The sequence below is a fragment of the Oncorhynchus tshawytscha genome, linkage group LG07 (assembly GCF_018296145.1).
Source record: "Oncorhynchus tshawytscha isolate Ot180627B linkage group LG07, Otsh_v2.0, whole genome shotgun sequence".
NCBI lineage: Eukaryota > Metazoa > Chordata > Actinopteri > Salmoniformes > Salmonidae > Oncorhynchus > Oncorhynchus tshawytscha.
Window position 1 is genome coordinate 41,489,761 of NC_056435.1, and position 22,881 is coordinate 41,512,641.

Sequence of the window (22,881 nt, forward strand, 5' to 3'; positions counted from 1 at the left end):
TTGGTTCATATAAAGTGTCAAATGTAGCTAGTATTTGTTTTATGTGGACCACAGGACGAGTAGCTGCTGTATGTTCAGTAGTTAATGGAGATCCCAATAAACTAAACCTGATGCAAGTTCCTTTGAAAGGTGATTGTAAAATAATTAAAGCGTTATAGCATAATGCCTTCTTTGGTGAAGTAGGATCAAATAGACATGACAAGAAAGTTCAACATTTAAACTATTATTTATTCAAAGAGATCAACCTATATTGCAAAAGAGGACTTTCCAAGTCTGTTTGTAAAATTGGCAATGATATATAAAAACACAAGCAAACAAACTACTATACACCAGGCCTAAAATGGAACAGACTATTCCCGGAAATCTGAGACAAAATCTTATGTCCATTATACAGCTATCTCACAGTATAGCACTGCACCAAAACTCAGCATGAGCTGCCATTTATAATAGCTGGTTAATCAAACCTGATGGTGTGAAAAGAAAATGAGTGCCTGCAACTGCAAAAAGCACGTACCAGTTGCAAGAGCCCAGAGTGTTTCCTGGTCAGGAAGTCTCCTAACCCTCAATTGGGTCCACTTGGAGATGGAATCACTTCATTACACAGTAGACATGCATTAACTCCAAAAATGTTGATAATGTGCTTCTCAAATCTATAAAGGAAACTAGGTAACATTGTCTAATGAAATGCTTGGGACTGAAGGCCCATGGTTATTTCTGTCGCTCTATGTTGTGAATACTGCTTACCTGAATAAAGCACAAGTGAATACTCAAACTAGTTTTATTTCTTAGATATGTTAGCTTATGAAATTCTGAGGTAATAAAATATATTGACAAGAAAATGTTAGGACAATTAATTTCACGTGTCCACTTGCCAAATTGTAAAATCAAATAATTCCCACAAACACAAACTTTGAACATAGCGCTTCTTTTGTTAAACAAGATTTCGATTAAATCATAGCCTTCATCGTAATAAAAAAAAAACAGCACTGATTCACATATAACTTAGTAACAGGTTGACAGGGTCTGCTTTTATACCAGTATTCAAAAGTTTGTTACCATAAGTAAACTATTTGCTAACATTACATATCATTAGTTAATATATTTGAGTTCATTAATAATTACATGTATATTATTTATGAACCATTTATTATCAGACCCTTTAAATCATATATACACCATGAACAATAAGCCTTACACATGTATTTGCTAAATGTAATGGTTAACAAACTACCGTTTATAAATAGTTTACAAGCAGACTATACCAGACCCACAAATATATTTGATATTTTTTAGATTTAGCTGGGTAAACTGCTATCCTACTAGTTCACTTCAATAGCAGTGTGTGTAAAGATTGTGTAAATTAAGTTAATTTCAGCTGTCATGACTGTTTATGACATGTGTTATGACATTGAAAAGAAAGAGTTTATTATTTCTCAAGTAATTCACTCGTACAATATGGTCTGTTCAGACTTGACAACTCATTTGCTGAGTAGTTTCCCCCATACTCCCTACCCTCTCAGTATGACAAATCAGATACATTTTCTCTGCAACACAAAATTGTGAAAGTGCTTTGGTAATATAATTCAAGATGTCCACTCTAAGCACAGTAGGACAAGGTACTGTATGGTTAGCTAGTTTTTGTTAATGTGGTCATACTAAAGCTGGTATGAGCCTGAAAACAATAACACATTTAGTATACGTTTTCACCTCACACATAATGTTTATGAAAATGATTATCTTTTGCACTTGGTACAAAATTATTTCAGACATAACTAAATGTATAACTATGTACCACTTCAGTTGAAAGCTATCCACATCTCATTTTGTATACGGTCTCTTTCATAGGGGTGTACCATATCAGGTACTGTACCATAGAAACTCATTCTGATCCAGACACACCATTCCCAGTGCCACTGCTGTTGCACCCTGACTCTCTGCACCACAGCAATAGAGCGCCTGCTCCGTGAATCTGCATCAGAAAGCGTTGTGGAGAAAGGAAGGCTGCAGACACAACAAAAGCTCCTTAGGGACACAAAAGCTCTCCTCTGCGCTCCCCTCCACAGGCCCCAAGCCCACAGACCCTGTCCCACTGCTCTCCAGCCCTCTGCAGGACATGATATATCCCTTTAGTGCCAGTGTCCTTGGGAAGGGAAGAGGTATGTAAGAACTGTTTGCAGTCATTGAGTAGGAGTGGAGTCTCAGAGCAGCTGCAGTATTAGTGGCGGCAGGAGGAGGCAATGGTGGGAGGGAGTAGTCTTGGTTAGGCTGTCAGGTTGGCGGATTAAGTCTCTCGCAGCTCGCTTCTCACTCCAAGAGGTCCTGGGCGGGAAAATCCACACGTACACAGATATACGCCCACAAACATACACACAACGAGAGAGAGAATATTGTGAGGAAAAACACTAACAGCATGATGCAGGACAAGAGCAGGAATGTACTAGTAATGTACTGTACACAAAATTGCTGTGTCACACAAAAACTGTGTGTGTCTGTGTATGCTAGCAGTGTGTGAACCTCATCTGAGTCTTCGTGGTAGTGTGTTTTGCCCATCTCGGTGGTGTGTGTGTCCAGTTCATCCACTCCCTCTATCCCATTGGCCTCTGCATGCTGTTGTAGCACTGAGTACCTGTGTACCAGGAACCTGAGCAAGATAACCACACAGTCACATACTGTACACACAGGGAGGACAAAGGTAGGGGAGGAGACAGGTGAGGTAAACTGACCTCCCTCCGCAGACATATTTCTTGATGAGCATAACCCCTGTGGCAGCGCTGATGAGCAAAATCACCATTACAACCAGTACTATAGAGGCAGAGCTTAACAAGTTGGCCTCCGTCTGAGAGAGAGAGAGAGAGAGAAGGAGAGGGGTGTTAACTTAAGTCTAGAATGGTTTTCCTACTCCTTGAGCCAGACAAAGACTTTACCAGATGCTGTATCATAGCTGTAGCAGGAATGCTACCACTGACCAGGGGTTTTGGGTGAAGTGCATTGCTGTAGCAGGAATGCTACCACTGACCAGGGGTTTTGGGTGAAGTGCATTGCTGTAGCAGGAATGCTACCACTGACCAGGGGTTTTGGGTGAAGTGCATTGCTGTAGCAGGAATGCTACCACTGACCAGGGGTTTTGGGTGAAGTGCATTGCTGTAGCAGGAATGCTACCACTGACCAGGGGTTTTGGGTGAAGTGCATTGCTGTAGCAGGAATGCTACCACTGACCAGGGGTTTTGGGTGAAGTGCATTGCTGTAGCAGGAATGCTACCACTGACCAGGGGTTTTGGGTGAAGTGCATTGCTGTAGCAGGAATGCTACCACTGACCAGGGGTTTTGGGTGAAGTGCATTGCTGATGCAGTTTCTCCTCAGATCAATCTCCTTCCTCTTAGGCTGGATCCCGCCCACACACCGGTCGCCTGGAATCTTCCGGTAGCTTTAGGATGGAGAGCAGAAGAGACAGTGAAAAATGGAAGGAGAGAGAGGCATTTTGTTGTTGTTGTTGTTGTTGTGAGGTGAGTTCCTTACCCACTGGTCTGCAGCTGTTCTGTGGTGCCGTGAAGACAGAACTCCAGAACATGGCCCTTCAGGTCTGCCTGCTCCACACACTCAGAACTGTTCTCTCCACGGTGGTACCCATAGTCACTACAACAGACAGAGAGAGAGAAAGATACATATGTCTGTTGTTTGCTTGAACACAAGGAGAGATAGACAGAGAGGTGATAGTGAAAGATGGATAAGATGGGGAAGGGGGATACCTAGTCAGTTGCACAACTGAATTGCATTCAACCGAAATGTCTTCCAGATTTAACCCGACCCCTCTGAATGGGTGAGGGGAGGAAAGGGAGTCAAATGAAAGGTAAAGAGAGAGTGAGTAGTAACATAGACGTGAAGGTTTATGAGGTGCGGACCACTGGTAGTCATCCAGTGTGCATTGGCAGGGGGTGGGCTGGGTGGTGATGACATAATCACGTCCGTTCCAGCAGACAGAATCTTTCCTCAGCCGCAGGAAACGCTCCTTATATCCCAGAATGCATCCGTCATTAGGGTTGTTGAGGTCATCAGAGTGCGCCAACCACTGAACATAGTCCCCCTCCCCACCTGCAGGGGGACATAGAGACCAGTAAGCACAGGCACATCCACACGCATGCACACACACACAGTCCACTCACAGTCTCTGGAGAGTAGCTGTTTGAAGTCGATGGTAACAGAGACCCAGTAGTGACTGAGGGGACCCTGCAGGCCCACTCTGTACCCCCACAGGCTGAGGTTCATGGAGTGGGCTCCAGGCTCCAACGCCAGCCCTGTGAAATACAGCGGCTCACTGGTGAAGTTATACACATGCCAACACTGGCCCTCGTCTGTGGAAAACCTGCAGGGGAGATGGAGGGGGAAAAGGCCTCTTAGCATCATTATCAAACACAACCTGAGTGCAAAGACTTGAAATGGCAGGACCGCCTCCATTTCTGTTTCTCTCTCTCTTTCACTCACTTGATCTGGTTGACGGGTGCAGATGTGTGTTCGACAGCCACCAAAAGGCCTCCAGAGTCTAGGATGGCGTAGTGGTGGGGTCCGGTTAGCGCTCTCAGCCAGGAGTAACCTCCATCATCAGACACATACACATCAGGAGACAGCACAGACGCTGGGTCACCCACACTACCTGGAGACAGAGAGGGAGGGGAGTGAAGGAATAGGGATATGAATGTTCCATTATTCTAGTGCTCCATAGGGTGGGCATGTGATTGTGTTATTTTTGGGCTCAGTGTATAAGATGTTCCAAGGTGGCAAAGATCTGGATGGATATTGTCCTTTATTGGTGTAGTAACAAACCTCCACCTCACAACCCATGCAACCCCAAACTGATCAGTCTGTTCACACTTCTCTTGCTGGCAGAGAGAAAATGTTGCCATTTTAAAGCTCTTTTCCTGCAATTCTACACATTTTGCCATGTCTTGTGTGTTCATATGATACTGGAGTGACTCAACAAAATCAATGGAGGCCCCTGGGCATGTAATCTGGCTATGATAACTACAATATTTAGGTAAGTTGGGCTAACCAGCTACCAAGCGCTAGTGTCAGGGGTATTCAACTCTTACCCTACGAGGTCCAGAGCCTGCTGGTTTTCTGTTCTACCTGATAATTAATTGCACCCATCTGGTGTGCCAGGTGTAAATCAGTCCCCGATTAAAGGGGAATAATGAAGTGGAACTGTCTTTGAGGTTCAGAGTTGAGTTTGAGGGGTGCTAGTTGATTAACTCAACATTTCTGACATTGAATGACATAACTGCCCATGCACTTCCACATTTCTAAATTCCACCTTGTACAATCTACTATTACAACTCTCAATAGCAGTAAAAATGAACCCCATTCTGGGTCTGGATCCAGACCGCGGTCTGAAATATTGAGTATGGCTGGTGTATACTGTGTGTGTGTTACCATGAGCCAGAATGAGGCCTATAGCGTTGAACTGTGTGAGGGGCAGCAGAGGGACGTTCATCTTCATAGAGATGCTGTATAAGGCGTGGATGTGCAGGCTGCACTGTAGACACACAGGGTGGGTAAGGGACAAGGACAAAACACTCATGAAATACAAAGCTACATACAGTATTGCTAAAGCACACATATATAATCACAGGGTTGTGTGTGTGTGTGTGTGTGTGTGTCTCACTCGGTCCGGCCGGTTGGTGGCGGTCTCAGTGTCACAGCGGCTGTTTCGAGGCCGTTGTACCGGCCGCCACTCCCCCCCCTGGTCAAACGACACCACAGTCTCCACTGAGCCGTCTACAGAGGGAGTGGAGGGGGGGTCAGACTGTATAGAAAAACACTTCAAAACGGTGCGTCTCTGTGTCCGTGTGTGGCAGTGTAGACCCACCCTCTGTGAGTACGCTGGTCATGTAGACACCCCTGAGCGAGGTGACGTTGGTGAAATCAGTGTCGCCCCCTGTGGCCGTGTAGAGGTGGCGCTCCAGAGACTTGGAGTAGAGTGTCCCTCTGTCATCTGATATGTAGATGGTCCCTATGCCAGTGTCTGTCACAATGTGCCACTAAGTAAATAAAGCTTCATAAACCATCTATTGTCATGTAGACGAAAGCTTCATCTGGGAGGATAGCAAGGGACAAGTGAGATCTTAACAAAGACACACATCTAAGAAAGAATCTTAATCCATAATTGTGTGTGTGTGTTCTGACTGACCTCCAGGTTCGTCTACGTGCATGAACACCATGTCGTCGCTGGCTGCCAGTATGGAGTAGAACTGCTCATGGCCAACAGTAGGGAGCTGAGCCATGTTCCACACATCACCACCATCTACCGACACATGGATCATACGCTGGGTACCCTGAGGAACACACACACACACATTATAACACACACAGACATTACTGTAGAAACGCACATACTAACGTAACACACACACACACACCGAGCCAGTCATGATGGAGGCGAAGACAAAGCGTCCTCCAAGTACAAAGGAGTAGATCTTGCTGGCGATGGTCTTGATGTTCTTGCCATAGTCTAGAGACCTCTTCAGCTCCAACATGCCCTTATCATCTGAAGAGGGGAGAGGGAAAGAGACAAGTCAAAACACATATGATTGTTATCAGTACAAAGTTTGAGATTATTTGCTCATCTATATAAACCATATGTACAAAATATGTGGACACCCCTTCAAATGAGTGGATTTGGCTATTTCAGCAACACCCGTTGCGGACAGGTGTATAAAATCGAGTGCACAGACATGCAATCTCCATAGACAAACATAGGCAGTAGTATAGCCTTTCTGAAGAGCTCAGTGACTTTCAACGTGGCACAGTCATAGGATGCCACCTTTCCAACAAGTCGGTTCATCAAATTTCGGCCCTGCTAGAGCTGCCCTGGTGAACTGTAGTGCTGTTACTGTGAAGTGGAAACGTCTAGAAGCAACAATGGCTCAGTCGCGAAGTGGTAGGCCACACAAACTCACAGAATGGGATCGCTGTGTGCTGAAGCGCGTAAGAATCATTTGTCATCGGTTGCAACACTCACTGCCGCGATCCCAACTGCCTCTGGAAGAAACGTCAGCACAATAACGGTTTGTCGGGAGCTTCATGAAATGTGTTTCCATGGCTGAGCAGCCGCACACAAGGTCAGCATGCTCAATGCCAAGCGTGGGCTGGAGTGGTGTAAAACTCACCGCCATTGGACTCTGGAGCAGTGGAACCACGTTCTCTGGAGTGATGAATTACGCTTCTCCATCTGGCAGTCCGATGGACGTATCTCGGTTAGGCGGATGCCAGGAGAACGCTACCTGCCCCAATGCATACTGCCAACTGTAAAGTTTGGAGGAGGAATAATGGTCTGGGGCTGTTTTTCATGGTTCGGGCTAGGTCTCTTAGTTCCAGTGAAGGGAAATCTTAACGCTACAGCATTCAATGACATTCTAAACGATTCTGTGCTTCCAACTTTGTTTCAGCATGAAAATTCCCCTGTGCACAAAGCGAGTTCCATATCGAAATGGTTTGTCGAGATTGGTGTGGAAGAACTTGACTGGCCTGCACAGAGCCCTGACCTCAACTCCATCGAACACCTTTGGAATGAATTGGAACGCCAACTGTGAGCCAGGCCTAAATCGCCCAACACCAGTACCCAACCTCAGTACCCAACCTCACAAATGCTCGTGGCTGAATGGAAGCAAGTCCCCATAGCAATGTTCCAACATCTAGTGGAAATCCTTCCCAGAAGAGTGAAGGCTATTATAGCAGCAGACGGGGGACCAACTCCATATTAATGCCCGTAATTTTTGACGAGCAGGTGTTCCTATACTTTTGGTCGTGTAGTGTATCATTGTGTGCTATTGTGTATGGTGAATCGTGTGGCTGTGTTACTGTTCGTGCAGTCTCTCTGGACAGATGTCTGGCTCAATGATTCTACTGTTAGTGAGTTATTTGTTGTTACTGGTGTTGACATGAGGTTGTGTTACTGTAGTCATGGTCTACTCACTGCAGGATCCGTTAGAGTTTGTGGTGAAGTAGATACTGTCCTCGGGACCCCTAGGATCACACAGACAGACGGACAGTGAGACAGACGGACGGACAGAGATCTTTCCTATTCACTGGGGATTGAGGCCGGTACATTCCTCCTGACGCGTATACATGTAGCAGGGTTATATAAAACAGATGGTGTGGAATATGGACTCATCCCACCGTGACACCCCTTTAAAGGAATGAAAACATCTGGTTCCCACCTGACTGAGGTGTCACTCGACTGCTGCTGAAGTGACAATATTCACCAACCCACTGTACAACTGACTACCAGGAGTTGTGGAATGAATATACACTATTCTGCTGACTCCTGATTCCCTGTCCTGGGAGCCCAAACTGCTTGTGTAATGTATTCTGGTCAGAGCTCCAATTGAAGCTGTGGCCACAGAGTTCCCAGAATGCTGTGTGAAGCGATGATTGTGCAGTAACTACCACATCCTGGCTCTTTAGCCTGATCTGAACTTCTGTTGCTGCACTGAAACTGGAGTCAAATATGTGGTCACAACTGACAGGCAAGACAGCTGGAATAACAACAATAATGTCAAACATTTGCACACACACACACGCACGCACGCACGCACGCACGCACGCACGCACACACACACACACACACACACACACACACACACACACACACACACACACACACACACACACACACACACACACACACACACACACACACACACACACACACACACAGTAAATGATTGGGAGAGTAAATGAGAGAAAAAGGGAGAAGGATCGGGGGGATTCAGAGGTAAAAGATATGCTGTTGGAATATGGAGCTAGAGGACATAGATGTTTGTTTGGAAGTAAACAAGATCATAAAAAACATCCATTGTTACTGATTGATTAATGAACTGGTTAAATGGAAGCTCTCACCATCTGACCAGACACACGCTGTCATGGATCTTCCTCCAGGTGGAGCCAAAGTCTTCAGACAGCCACAGGTCCAACTGGAGGAGAGGAGAGAGGGACGGAAAAAACAGACCATATTCAAAGAGGAAAGTCAGATACCTAGTCAGTTGTACAACCGAATGCATTCAACTGAAATGTGTCTTGCTCATTTAACCCAACCCCTCTGAGGCTGCCTTAATCGAGCATTAAGGGTTAGGGGTTAGAGATCAGGGTTATGTACCATGATGCTGAGGGTAAGGGATCAGAGGTTAGAGGTTAGGGTCATGTACAATGATCCTGAGGGTCAGGGTTATGTACCGTGATGCTGAGGGTCAGTAGCACGTTACTGTCATTGGGGTTATACAGTGTCTGAATCAGAGGAAAGAAGGGGAGGTCCACTGGGGAAAAACTATGTCCATAATCCAGCGAGCGGAAAATCCGGGATCCCCCTCCCTCTGACACATCACCTGTCATGATCACCTGGGGGACAGAGAGACAGTGGATCAGAGGAGAACCCAGGAGATCACGAAGCGACAGAATAGATCACCTATAGAGGGAGACAGGGAACTGGCTTAGATCTGAGAAACCAGGTGCATTAACTCTCTGGGCAATCAGAGCAATTATAACTCAACGTAGTAGTACCAGAGAGAAACAAAGACTAGTTCGATTACTGGAGCTGTGCATCTGTTGACGGAATCCAGTCTATACAGACAGAATATGTCTACGTAGTCATGAAGGGAAGAAGTACTGACCCTGCCAGAGTTGTCAGGACCAATGGCGATGCCAAACTCAGTCTGAACAAAGGTGTTGTTGATCAGGTGGGTCACGTCCTGGAATGTCTTTCCATAGTCCTCGCTGGGAGAGAGAGACATGGGGGGAATATACAGAAACCTACTGGCCACTCCCAATACAAATCAGGAATCCTTATATTAAAAGTATCATAACTCCACTATTTTAAGGGTGACCCCAAAAGTTAATGTGCGATTCAATCCCTGACGAGTTGAGACAGGTAAAAATAGACCCGTATCTCCTGAATCTGGAGTTTCTGACCTGCGGTAGAGTTTAGACTGGCCAAGGCGAATCATGAAGACAGGCACCTGGAATGTGGTCAGCACCAGAAGCACCTGTGGAGATACAACACAGGCTTTACAGGTGGACACACACACACACACACACACACACACACACACTCTCTCTCTCTTCTTACCCCTGTGCCATCTCCCACCCAGGCCAGAGACACTGAGCCACTCAGGTCATTGAAGGCATACTGCAGACAGGAGAGAAAGAGAAGGCTTATCAACATGGCTTACAAAGGAACATGAGGTACAGCACGTGTAGCGTCGTGTGGTTTACGCTAAGTGAAATCACAGGGTACAGGAAACAGTCAAATTTGACAGAATGTGATGTCATACAGAACACAGAGGGACATTCACTTGTGTGATTCCCCTTTTCCTACTCTCCTTTATCCAAACCCTGCCTGTTCAACACAGGGAGAGTTGACCACACACACACACATACACACCTCCCAGACTGTTGCTCAGTGTCCCAACTGTCAAACTATGTTCTTTGTATAGAACTGTGAGTGTGACCTACATTCCTACTTGGCTGACAAGCTGAGAGGCCCGAGAACAAGAGAGTGACTGAGGGCCTTGTGTCCTGAAAGCAGGACAAAAACACTCTTGCGCACACAGACCCCTAATTCTCCTGAGGGCCCCCTAAAGTTTTAGTCCAGTCTGCAGACGATGGAGAGAGAGAGACAGTGAGAGAGAGAATGTGTGTGTGTGTGTGTGTGTGCCTTAGAGCTGATCGAGAGATTACCCCCCAGAAAGAGAGAGAGCTAAAACAAAGAAGTCAGGTGGAGAACATAAAGAGTGTTTGTCTTACATTACCACTAATCCAGAGTTCACTTCTTCCATTCTACACGGAATTACATCTAGTAGGTCTGTGGAGAGAGGAGGTGGTTCCCCCCACCACTAGCCTGCCTCTATGTGTTGTTTATGAGGAGAGGTAAGGCCTGGAGAGTGTTTGCTACTCTAGGAAGTCTATAAAGCCACAGGAGGCAGGCAGGCAGGCAGCTCTCTGGAAACTACTAGTAAACATGTGTTCCCCTGGACCTGGAAACTACTAGTAAACAGGTCCAGGGGAACACATGATCTCTGGAAACTACTAGTAAACAGGTCCAGGGGAACACATGATCTCTGGAAACTACTAGTAAACAGGTCCAGGGGAACACATGATCTCTGGAAACTACTAGTAAACAGGTCCAGGGGAACACATGATCTCTGGAAACTACTAGTAAAACAGGTCCAGGGGAACACATGATCTCTGGAAACTACTAGTAAACAGGTCCAGGGGAACACATGATCTCTGGAAACTACTAGTAAAACAGGTCCAGGGGAACACATGATCTCTGGAAACTACTAGTAAAACAGGTCCAGGGGAACACATGATCTCTGGAAACTACTAGTAAAACAGGTCCAGGGGAACACATGATCTCTGGAAACTACTAGTAAAACAGGTCCAGGGGAACACATGATCTCTGGAAACTACTAGTAAAACAGGTCCAGGGGAACACAAGATCTCTGGAAACTACTAGTAAAACAGGTCCAGGGGAACACAAGATCTCTGGAAACTACTAGTAAACAGGTCCAGGGGAACACATGATCGCTCCAAGTGTGAGCACAAGTTTCCATCCTTTCTTCAAAAGCATCGGTTCCTCACACTCTCTCTCCATCCTTCCTCCTCCAAATACAGTAGATCTGTTCATACAACCCCTCAATCCTTCCTTAATCCTGCTCCAAAGGAATCATCTCACTCTTCATCCCTCCTCTGAAGTGATCTGATCGACCCGGTTCAACTTGAGTTCAAAGACTCTTGTTGAAAACAACCCTGCCAGGTTTAAGCTGGCACGCCTGGGCTCAAATCATGTTACTGTAGCAGATTGTTCATGTTATGGGGTGGAAAGGCTTCTGCTTTTCTTAGGAGTATAACAGTACAAGACCAATGCTTGTACACCTGTGTCAAATCTAACCAAGAACGTGTTTTCTTCATTTGTTCCTCTGAACCCCTGCCAGGCTGCCTGGACAACCAATACCCCGCCCTGAGTTTCAAACCCAAAACAAAGCAGCAAGGCAGTGTGGGACAGGTCAGCCTCGGTCAGCCTAGTCAGCAGCTCCAGCTGGATGACAGGGACCAGAGGAGGTTCTGTCACAGACAGATATCTTTTAACTTGGTGGGAGGGAGGAGGAGTACGAAGAGGGGGATGAGGAAGAGAGGAGGACTGCCTGAGGGGATGAATTGATACCATCAACAGACAGAAGATGAGCAGGAGGGGGGCGGGAATCATTTAATTGTCAAATACAGCTACAAACCCTAACTGCCAGACAGGATGTGACCTCACAGACCAGACATGAGCTCACATTCTATGACGAAATATTCCAGAGCTAAAGCACACACGCCACTGGTGTACTGTAGGGCTGGGAGGTTACAGGCCAGCACAGTGAGCCCCTTATTCTGCAGGGTTCGAGGTGTTAACAAGAGTGCTACATCAATATTTCCAGATATAAAGGTCAAACACATGCAGGCTGTGATCTTTGAGGTGAAGCTGTGTAAATGTCATATATGGTTTGGAGGGTTGGATATGAAGCTTAAAGGAGCAGGGGAGAGGGACTGCAGTGTCAGGTGGCAGCTGTGTCTTGTACCAGAGCCATCTATTTAGAGAGTTGGGCCAACATCTAGAATTTTGAATATTGATCTAATTTGAGACATTCAGGTACATGGCATTATTTAAATATTCCCCATTTAATGTAAATGGCGTGCTAACATGGCTGCTATAGAATGTTGTGGTTTCATGTAAATGCTTCATAATGCAGAACCCTCAATGGTCCAACACTCTAAATGCATGGATCTGGCTGGTACTGTATATAGGGCTATTGCAGGTCTAGGTGCAGTAGGTTTGAGGCACTGGGCTGGAGCTGAGTGAGGTGAAAGTCTGGTCCTACTTGAAGCTCAGTCAGCTATTAGCATCTGGAAGGAGACACATAAACAGCCGATGACTCCACCCCTATTGAGTGAAGATGGGATAATATGGAAAAACAAAAAAACAGCCAACCATGAAACTTTCCTTCACCCTACATTTCTCCTCCCCCTCCCTCCCTCCCTCCCTCCCTCCCTCCCTCCCTCCCTCCCTCCCTCCCTCCCTCCCCCTCCCTTATAATCTCTTTCCTATCCCCTTCTTTCTTTATATCTAGCCGTCCAACTCTCCTTCCCTCCCTTTCTCTGCCCCCTTCTCTCCATCCCTCTCTCTATCCTCTGGACACAAACAGCACGTGGAACATCACTGTGCTGCTTTCCTTGGTTCTGTGCTGCTGGCTGCAACCCAGCTCTGAGACACACAGGGAACAGGACATGTTTTCTCTGTACATTCTGACCACAGACCAGGGGGAAAAAACAGCCAACCAGCCTGACCCTCATGATGTTGTTATTGCACATTTAGACACATTCAACCAAAAGACGAAGGTGAATACTACACAGAAAAAAGCTAATAAGCAGCAACATATAGTCCTGGATGCGTGGAATAATTCATTATATTTTCCTTAAATACTTCAGTTTTCAGTATGACGTTATGCATTACTGACAAGTTACCCTGAATAATCATAATGTATGTTGATAACACTAATGTCTTCTGTAGGTAGTGTTGTTAATGGTTATTTACTGTATAACACACTGTAGGTTTATATCCTTCTGTTCCTTGCTTAGGGGCATTTCCATGTAAAAAAGAAACATGAGCATGAACATGTCAAGTTCATAGGATGAAAAATGGGTCTTAGAAAACATCAAGCAGGAAAAGTCTTTAGGTATTAGAAAGTTAACGTAAAGACTCCTCCCAACTATTTTGCCATATTGACAAGGTAAAAATCTGTTGTTCTGCCCCATAACAAGGCAGTTAACCCACTGTTCCTAGGCTGTCATTGTAAATAACAATTTGTTCTTAAGTGACTTTCCTAGTTAAATCAAATAAAAAAATATTAAATTGTATACTGTGCTAATTTCCCTAATGTGGACAGTTTGTGTTACTACCTTAGACAAGCTTTCATTTTCAAGCTATACAACTTAGTGGAATTATAAATCATTTTTACCTCAGATTGGTGATGTTAGTATAAAAGTTCAGTCATCACGATGACGTAAGATTGATTGCTTAAAACGGCTCAATATCTTTGGTTTTGTACCCCGCTGATATTGTCACGCCGGGATGTGCAGGACTTAGAACGAGGAGTTAATGAAATGGCACAGAGCATTTGGGGGGGGTCTCTCTATAAAAGTCGCTGGCCACACACCAATACATTTTTTGGACAGTCAACCATTGTCACTGTTGATATCCTATGCCGGGTCGTAGGGGTGGGTCTATTCCCTTTGTGGTGAAATCAACAACCGACATGACAAAATATAGATATAAGCCTTCTACAAGTTGTCATCGAACCAAGTACAGGTTATTCCAAGTTTCTCTGTGGCCTTTGAATAGTGTTAGTTTAAACAGTGCTACATCCCCGTTATGCTGAATTTAATGTAAGATCCATGGAAGAATTAACGACTCGCTTACACTGACAGCGTAATTTGCGTTTTGTTACTCCAGAAGTACATTCATTTCCAATGGAACGATGTGTTTGCGTTGCAGAGACAGCTGCAGTGCACTGTGTGTGGTGCAGACGTTGAATTTATCGAACATATGCATCAAATTGTAGCCGTAGACAGCTTGACAAAAATAGTAGCAAAGGTGAATGTTCAACTTTTGTTGCACACATATCCTGATGATGCTGCGTACCATTTTGCGCAGTGACACTGTAGGTGTGATCCATTACAAAAAAAAGAGTCGCGTTACAACTGCGTTGGTATTGTGTGTAGATGGATGAGAAAACATATTTTATTAAATTTTCCAAAATGTGGAAAACATGAAGGGGGGGTCTACTTTGAAAGCACCATATACACACTGCATCAAGAGAAGTATGTGGACACCTGCTCGTCGAACATCATTCCAAAATCATGGGCATTAATATGGAGCTGGTCCACCCTTTAGTGCTATAACAAGATGAGCACAGACTTTAGCCGACACATTGAACTGAATTAGCAGATCATCTTGAGATGGCGAGTCAGTCAGAAATCATCACCTTCAAAACTTCTCTTTGCTCACTTAGACGTCACTAAGTTACTCACTACTGTCTTTGTTTGTTGAGCTTGAATGGCAAAGACACACCCACATTAAATCACACCCCAAAGACAACTCTCATTTGGGCTTCAGTAATGAACGAACACATGCGGAATCAGTGAGTGCAGTTCACCTTTAAGATATTTTCACATTTCTCTCCCTCGTCAGGAGGGAGGATAATCATAGTCGTGGGAATTAGGGGTGTGTATACGGTGCTTTCAAAGTAGACCCCCTTCATGTTTTCCACAGCACCCACCTGAAAAATCGGGGGAAAAACATATACATATACACACAGTTGAAATCAGAAGTTTACAAACACTTAGGTTGGAGTCATTGAAACTCATTTTTCAACCACTCCACAAATTTCTTGTTGACATAATATAGTTTTGGCAAGTCGGTTAGGACATCTACTTTGTGCATGACACAAGTCATTTTTCCAGCAATTGTCTACAGACAGATTATTTCACTTATAATTCACTGTATCACAATTCCAGCGGACCAGAAGTTTACATACACTAAGTTGACTGTGGGACTTTGACAAATGCAGAAAATCGTCAATTAAAATAAACGTTCTACCACAGGGACCATGTTATTTTTGGGAAGCCTATTTGATTCTGAGCTCGGTTATATAATGTTTGAAAAGAGCGAGGCTTACACTGCTGCTGCTAGCACATGCACACATGAAACACACCACTGGAACGCCGATTAAGGTCTTTACATGTCCTAATAATTTGAAAGATTGCTGAGACAACTAGGTGTTTAAATTTGCATATGCTTACTTCGATTATGACCTTACACCAATTAAGATAAGCAACGTAAGGTGTTTACATGGCTAACGGAATACTCGGCCTACTGCCATAATCAGTTTGGTATCGAACTATTAGTGTGCGTGTACAGTAAACATACTCTATGATTGGTATAGGTCAGTGGAGGCTGGTGGGAGGAGCTACAGGACGATGAGCTCATTGGAATGGCTGGAATGTGTCATGAACCAGCTCGTAGCCCATAACAAAGAGGGCGACAACGTGGAGATAAGGAATAACAGATATATTTATTAAACAAAGTAATCTACAAACAATTAACAATGGTGTCTGTGTGTAATCAGTAGTGTTAATGAGTGGTTGTGTGCATAGATGGTGAAAATTAGGGATGTTGCGAGGTGCCAAAACAAACAAGCCACAAAACACCACAACCAAAAATAACAGTGTGTCTGCATGGAGAGATTCTCCTCAATGAATGGGGTATAGGTGTATTTATCCCCAGGACACACCCGAGCCCAGGTGTGTCCCATTTCGCTGACGATCCTCCCAGCTCCACCCACCAACGTTCTATTAAGGAAAACAAGAGCAAAGAGAAAGAATTCGGCAGACAGAGTGGGAGGGTTGTCACAAATAGAATTAACAGAATGTGGTTTCCTTATGTTTGATACCGTTACATTTATTACATTCCAGCACTTACTATGAGCCCATACTCCTATAGCTCCTCCCACCAGCATCCAGACCAACCAATGCAAAACCTAGATTCAAGCCAATCTCTAAAGTAGCTGAAATGTTCATTGCTACAACCTCGTGAAAGAGAAAAACTGACACTTTTCATCAAAACAACTTTATATCAAAGTTGTGCCTTTGATTTGACGGTCTGCACATGTGCAGTTCGGTTGGACACGACCATTAGACCTGATGACGTGTTTCTGCGCATGACATCGCCTACAAGTATGATCAGAGATTTCTATTGGAGAAGCAGATTCTGCAAATCATCATATTGTACCATCTTTGGCTACACTGTGTTGGAACACACTGTCGCACACACTCTCCTCTTTAAATGAGCCATGTCAACTGTTCGTTTGTTGCACAATGCTATGGAAACCAGAAGAGGCAGGAAGAGAGGCATTGACAGAATCAATTATCTTTCCAGTATCTCTCACGAATTGTAACAGACTTTTATGATAAGCAAGTGAGCCGAGGCTTGTGTTGTCTTGACACAGAAGATTCAGCCCTCGCCACAAACCTAAAAAAAAATACTGTTACCCTGTGCCCTGTCTTGGCCAGTCAGCCTGCTCTTATAGCAGATAGACTCACTGGAGGTCAGAGAGAAACATGTGGGGAATGTTTATGAGGGAGCACAGGCTAGTGTGGATAGGAGGTGGTGGGTGGACCATACTGCCAATAGGAGTGCTTTTTCCATGGTCAAAAGGAGCTTCAGGTGTTCCAACTCTAGCACATTCACTCACTGATCTGACAACACAAAGACCATCAAGTACTTAGTTGCGGCATTTCACAGAATTCTACAACATTCCTCTGGCCGTATTCGTATTTGTCTACCATGAAAACACCAGGACTGTACTGAACTGGCTGTTCTGCTCCTAAAAACACTTCCTGCTTCCCTGAGGACAAAGAGAGCTGGAGAGAGGGCCAAATTAAGTTACCGCTGGGTTTCAAAGCTCCTGTGAGTTGGAAGGGGCTAGAGAATGCACTGTGAAGGCCATTTTAACTGGAGATGGGCTAAACTGGTTTACTGTGGGAACTTCTGTGTCCATTTGGGAAGTCATCAAGACTCGGGCCGAGGGGATTTGAAGAACATTTGGACAGAGGTCGAGAGAGGTTTGGATGGTGTTTGTAGCATATCTCATTGGCTGGAGGGTTCAGGTCAGGTCCATGTGAGAGATCATAATTCCATAGCAAACAGGGGTTAGGGTGTGGGTCATATCTCAGTGCAGGGACTTCTCAGCCAGAGAAACCCTTGAGCGGCCACCTACGAGTTTTTTTGGGGCGCCTATGTCCAAAACGGTGAAATATATACAGAATGAGTCCAAAGTTTTAACACACCTACTCATTCAAGGGTTTTTCTTAATTTTTTTCAATGTGTTATTTCAAAGTTTCGATGTCTTCAATAGTATTCTAAAATGTAGAAAATAGTAAAAAATTTAACTCTTTGAATGAGTAAAGACACATACGGAAAGTATTCAGACCCCTTGACTTGTCCCACATTTTGTTACGTTACAGCCTTATTCTAAAATTGATGAAATAGTTTTTTCCCCTCAATCTACACACAATACCCCTTAATGACAAAGCAAAATTGGCCTTTAGACATTTTTGCAAATGTATTAAAATTAGAAAACTGAATTATCACATTTACATACAGTTGAAGTCGGAAGTTTACATACACCTTAGCCACGTTTTTCACAATTCCTGGTATTTAATCTTAGTATAAAATCACTGTTTTAGGTCAGTTAGGATCACCACTTTATTTTAAGAATGTGCAATGTCAGAATAAGAGAGAGAATGATTTATTTCAGCTTTTATTTCTTTCATCACATTCCCAGTGGGTCAGAAGTTTACATACTCTAAACTGAGTCAGGTTTGTAGGCCTCTTTGCTCACGCACGCTTTTTCAGTTCTGCCCACAAATGTTCTACAGGATTGAGGTCAGAGCTTTGTGATGGCCACTCCAATACCTTGACTTTGTTGTCCTTAAGCCATTTTGCCACAACTTTGAAAGTATGCTTGGGGACACTGTCCATTTGGAAGACCCATTTGCAACCAAGCTTTAAACTTCCTGTCTGATGTCTTGAGATGTGGATATATTGAAGCAACATAAATTCCCTTCCTCATGAAGCCATCTATTTTGTGAATTCCACCAGTCCCTCCTGCAGCAAAGCACCCCCATAACATGATGCTGCCACCCCCGTACTTCACGGTTGGGATGGTGTTCTTCGACTTGCAAGCCTCCCTTCTTCCTCCAAACATAACAATGGTCATTATGGCCAAACAGTTCTATTTTTGTTTCATCAGACCAGAGGACATTTCTCCAAAAAGTACGATCTCTGTCTCCATGTGCAGTTGCAAACCGTAGTCTGTTTTTTTATGACGGTTTTGGAGCAGTGGCTTCTTCCTTGTTGAGCGGCCTTTCAGATTATGTCGATATAGGACTCGTTTTACTGTGGATATAGATACTTTTGTACCTGTTTCCTCCAGCATCTTCACAAGGTCCTTTGCTGTTCTGGGGTTGACTTGCACTTTTCATACCAAATTACATTCATCTCTAGGAGACAGAGCAGTTCCTGAGCAGTTCCTGAGCGGTATGACGGCTGCGTGGTCCCATGGTGTTTATACTTGCATACTATTGTTTGTACAAATGAACGTGGTATCTTCAGGCATTTGGAAATGGCTCCCAAGGATGAACCAGACTTGTGGAGGTCTACAATTTATTTCAGAGGTTGATTTCTTTTGGCTGATTTCTTTTGATTTTCCCATGATGTCAATCAAAGAGGCACTGAGTTTGAAGGTAGGCCTTGAAATACATCCACAGGTACACCTCCAATTGACTCAAATGATGTCAATTAGCCTATCAGAAGCTTCTAAAGCCATGACATAATTTTCTGGAATTTTCCAAGCTGTTTAAAGGCACAGTCAATTTAGTGTATGTAAACTTCTGACCCACTGGAATTGTGATAAAGTGAATTATAAAAGTGAAATAATCTGTCTGTAAACAATTGTTGGAAAAATTACTTGTGTCGTGCACACATGCCAAAACTATAGTTTGTCAACAAGAAATTTGTGGAGTGGTTGAAAAACAAGTTAATGACTCCAAAATAAGTGTATGTAAACTTCCAACTTCAACTGTGTGTATGTATATATATATATATATATATATATTTTTTTTTTTAAACTTTTCTCTCAGCTCCATGGCAGAGTATGTAGAACCCCTGGAAAGTTGCTTTTAAATTGCAACATTTTCTCTCAGCTCCATGGCAAAATGTGTATAATTCTTTGGAATTGACTTTAAAATTGCAAAAATGTATCTCGGCTCCAAGGAGAATTGCGGAAAATTGGCTTAAAAATTCAAGAAACTGCCACAACAACAACAAAAAACATCAAATTGGGAGCCTTTAAAAGTTATCTAAAATTCAGCCACACCAACTGTGTCCATTGCCATTTCCATTGCCACACCCACCACCTAAGCCCCTTTTTGATCCAGAATAAAACATCAATGGCAGGAGTTAAATTTGGTTCAGTTGAAAAAAGCTCAACCATGGCATGAACAATACCTCTGTGCTTTATTAGGGAGCTGTCTGTGCACAGAAGGGCTCGTAGACCCACAAACTATATTCATCCTGTGTAAAATAGATGTTTCACCAAAATGATATGTTACCTTGCCCATGACCTTTAGACTTGTTAGCTCCCAAAGTTAATGCCGGTTAACAGTTGAGGCTGCTGAGGGGAAAACGGCTCATAATAAGGTCTGGAACGGAGCGAATAGAATACCATCAAACACATGGAAACCATGTGTTTTTATGTATTTGATACCATTCCACTCCAGCAGTTACCACGAGCCCGTCCTCCCCAATTAAGGTGCCAGCAACCTCCTGTGCTGTATTTAAAGTTTTATTTAATTTTTTACATTTAACCTTTAACTAGGCCTTTATTTAACTATAGGAGTGGATCCCTTGACCTCTCAGCATTGAGTCACATTTGCAGGGCCCACAACCCACTCCACTAAACACACAGAGAAGCCATGTGGAGTCTGGGCTGCAAGAGTGTTCTACTAGGCCAACAGCAGAGCCAGAGGCATCACAGCGTATGGGGCTGGTTAGCCCAGACAAACACTGCCATTTTTGCTGCTCCTCATATGGCCACATTTAGCCTGAGTTAGCAGTGGCTTACACTATAACCCCATTAGCATCTGCCTTCAACTGGCTGAACAGAATCACCTGACTCCTCAGTGACAAAGGCAGGCCAGTGTTGACTGACAGGGAAATAAATGCTGAAAATATGTTACAGGGGTTTGCATTTCCTCTCCACCTCAATCATGGCATGCATGCAATGCAGTGTGCTAACTTTTTGTCAGTCTCAGAACATGATACTTGCAGAGTTTGTTTCATGTTGCAAACAGTAATGAAACACTATGTCCCTTTCCCTACTGCGTCACAGTGGAGCAGAGCAGAGCAGTGAACTGCACAGAGAAAATCCACTCAAAGGAGACCCTGCTAGTGTAGTCATATGAACGCACAACAAAACTGCTGCTTACAGACAGCAATTTACATTCCCCAACACCTTTTTCTGCAGTACAGGCAACCACTCTGGCTGCTATAACCAGCTCTGTCAACAGAAAGACGAGATGCAAAGCAACATTCCCAGCAATAGTAGGTTAAAACATAAGTAATCATGATGATTTGAGCTGTTTGGCCCATAGACATCCTAAGCCATCATTGTTCTCATTCAGTCAGTCTATACTTTACTAGAAATATGCTGGCCTTCAATATCATATTTTTTAGGGTCTGGGGGTGAAAATGAAATGAGACTGTGTATTTAAATCACAGCATATATTACCAAACTATACAGAGACAGGCCTACCGAATGTAGGAGACTTATGCCACAAGATGATCCGTCCTCAATCAATAATGGATGCATTATGAGAAACCGGAATGCATATTCACTCCACTTGACCCTTTGCTGTAGGGTACTCCTTGGGTCAAACTCACTTTGCCTGAATCCCGAAAAGCTAGAATCCCTAGTAGAAACAATAGCAAAGCATGTACCCTGCCCCTGTTTTGGTAAAAAGCTGAGGGATGGGCCTGGAGAAATGGAACCACTCTCAAATTAATTTACAGAGCTATGGATGCAAGGACTGACCATCCATGATTTCAAATGTCCTTTTAACTATGTTTTGAGGCATTTACATTTACATTGTTACCAGAAATTGGAGTAAAACAAGCTTATATTTTATGTTATATGGGGTCGACGGTTGGAGAACACAATTTATAAATGCCTCGAGCTCAGGTCAAGTATCAATGGGTAAAAATATATTTATAAATAAAAAATGCAGCAACCAAGGATTTTAGCTTTAAGACAGTCTAACTCTTGAATATGCAATAAAGTTCATCCTTCTAATCAATCGGTCAATTAGGAATGTATAGCCCACGTGGTGATGAGAACCATGAGTCAGTATCACCACAGTAGTCTGAAAGGTCACAAATGACAGATTATCACAATGGATTTGACCATTCCTCAATCAAATCCGAGAGAAATGTGATTATATTATCGCTGTGGTGGGATATATGGGTTGCAGTCAACACGAATCAATGACAATGTGCAGTTTGACATTAAAAAAACAAACATTTTTTTTATACAAGCAACAGCCTTTGATAATAGAAAAACCTACGGTGTGTGTGTTATTTTTCAGCGTGGACTCGAATCCCGTTAGAGATTTGCACGTCTCTCCGTCGGGGTCAGTGCTCCGTTTGTTAAGGTTGTGTCCAGACAACACCGGCGAATCTCTCGGTCGCGGGGTATTCACGAACGTTGTGTGTGCCCCGCCGAAGAAGTTGGCATTCTTACAAAAATCCTCGCATAGCGCATAGGTAAATAACCAGACAACAGCGATGCTATACAGCGGAGTCATATTCGCAAATCTGAGTTGTGTTGCTAAAAATCAATTTAGTAACCCGTTTGTATTATCACCAACTGTATTTAGACCACCCCACGTAGGCGGCATACATAATGTTCATCTGGTGCAGAAGTGAACTGTGGCGTCTTAAAATGAGACGCCCACCTAGAAGTCCGATTGGTTGAGACTTAATTGAAATGCCTTTCCATTGGACTGTAGATGCGTCCATTCATTCCTTATTCTTCCCAGTAGGAGCAAAGTTATTTGCAATTACGCGACCTGGCGGACAAAACCAGATGAAGGTTGTCAACCTCACCCTCCTGTATGATTTTGGTAATGAAACCGTCAGAAGTACACACACACACACACCATGGAGGAAATGACAC

At 43.9% G+C, this 22,881-nt stretch overlaps 1 protein-coding gene across 2 annotated transcripts; it reads right to left on the reverse strand.

Annotated features, from left to right (window-relative positions):
• Window positions 1-207: 207 nt before the first annotated feature.
• Window positions 208-22,641, reverse strand: sort1a (sortilin 1a). 2 transcript variants are annotated; one of them, XM_024427179.2, is made up of 20 exons: window positions 22,271-22,639; window positions 10,116-10,175; window positions 9,959-10,032; window positions 9,661-9,763; window positions 9,227-9,388; window positions 8,894-8,967; window positions 7,968-8,017; window positions 6,412-6,539; window positions 6,183-6,327; window positions 5,862-6,017; window positions 5,658-5,770; window positions 5,426-5,528; window positions 4,481-4,649; window positions 4,162-4,361; window positions 3,901-4,090; window positions 3,518-3,634; window positions 3,317-3,425; window positions 2,724-2,836; window positions 2,515-2,641; window positions 208-2,319 (listed from the first exon to the last, which is right to left on the reverse strand). In XM_024427179.2, the coding sequence occupies exons 1-20, from the start codon at window positions 22,508-22,510 to the stop codon at window positions 2,305-2,307; spliced, it is 2,448 nt and encodes an 815-aa protein (XP_024282947.1). In that variant the 5' UTR covers window positions 22,511-22,639; the 3' UTR covers window positions 208-2,304. The 2 variants fall into 2 exon arrangements, 1 of the variants encoding a protein (XP_024282947.1); XR_006083734.1 differs by lacking the exons at window positions 208-2,319; window positions 2,515-2,641 and having other exon boundaries at window positions 2,967-3,425; window positions 22,271-22,641.
• Between the last annotated feature and the right edge of the window lie 240 nt (window positions 22,642-22,881).

Bases quoted from the DNA above. Each gene is read 5' to 3' on its own strand.
- sort1a (XM_024427179.2), bottom strand. From the start codon at position 22,510: ATGACTCCGCTGTATAGCATCGCTGTTGTCTGGTTATTTACCTATGCG. The intron at 2,837-3,316 runs GTCAGTGGTAGC...TCTCTCTCTCAG, and splicing joins CACTTCACCCAAAACCCCTG to ACGGAGGCCAACTTGTTAAG. The intron at 2,642-2,723 runs GTCAGTTTACCT...TATCTTGCTCAG, and splicing joins AAATATGTCTGCGGAGGGAG to GTTCCTGGTACACAGGTACT.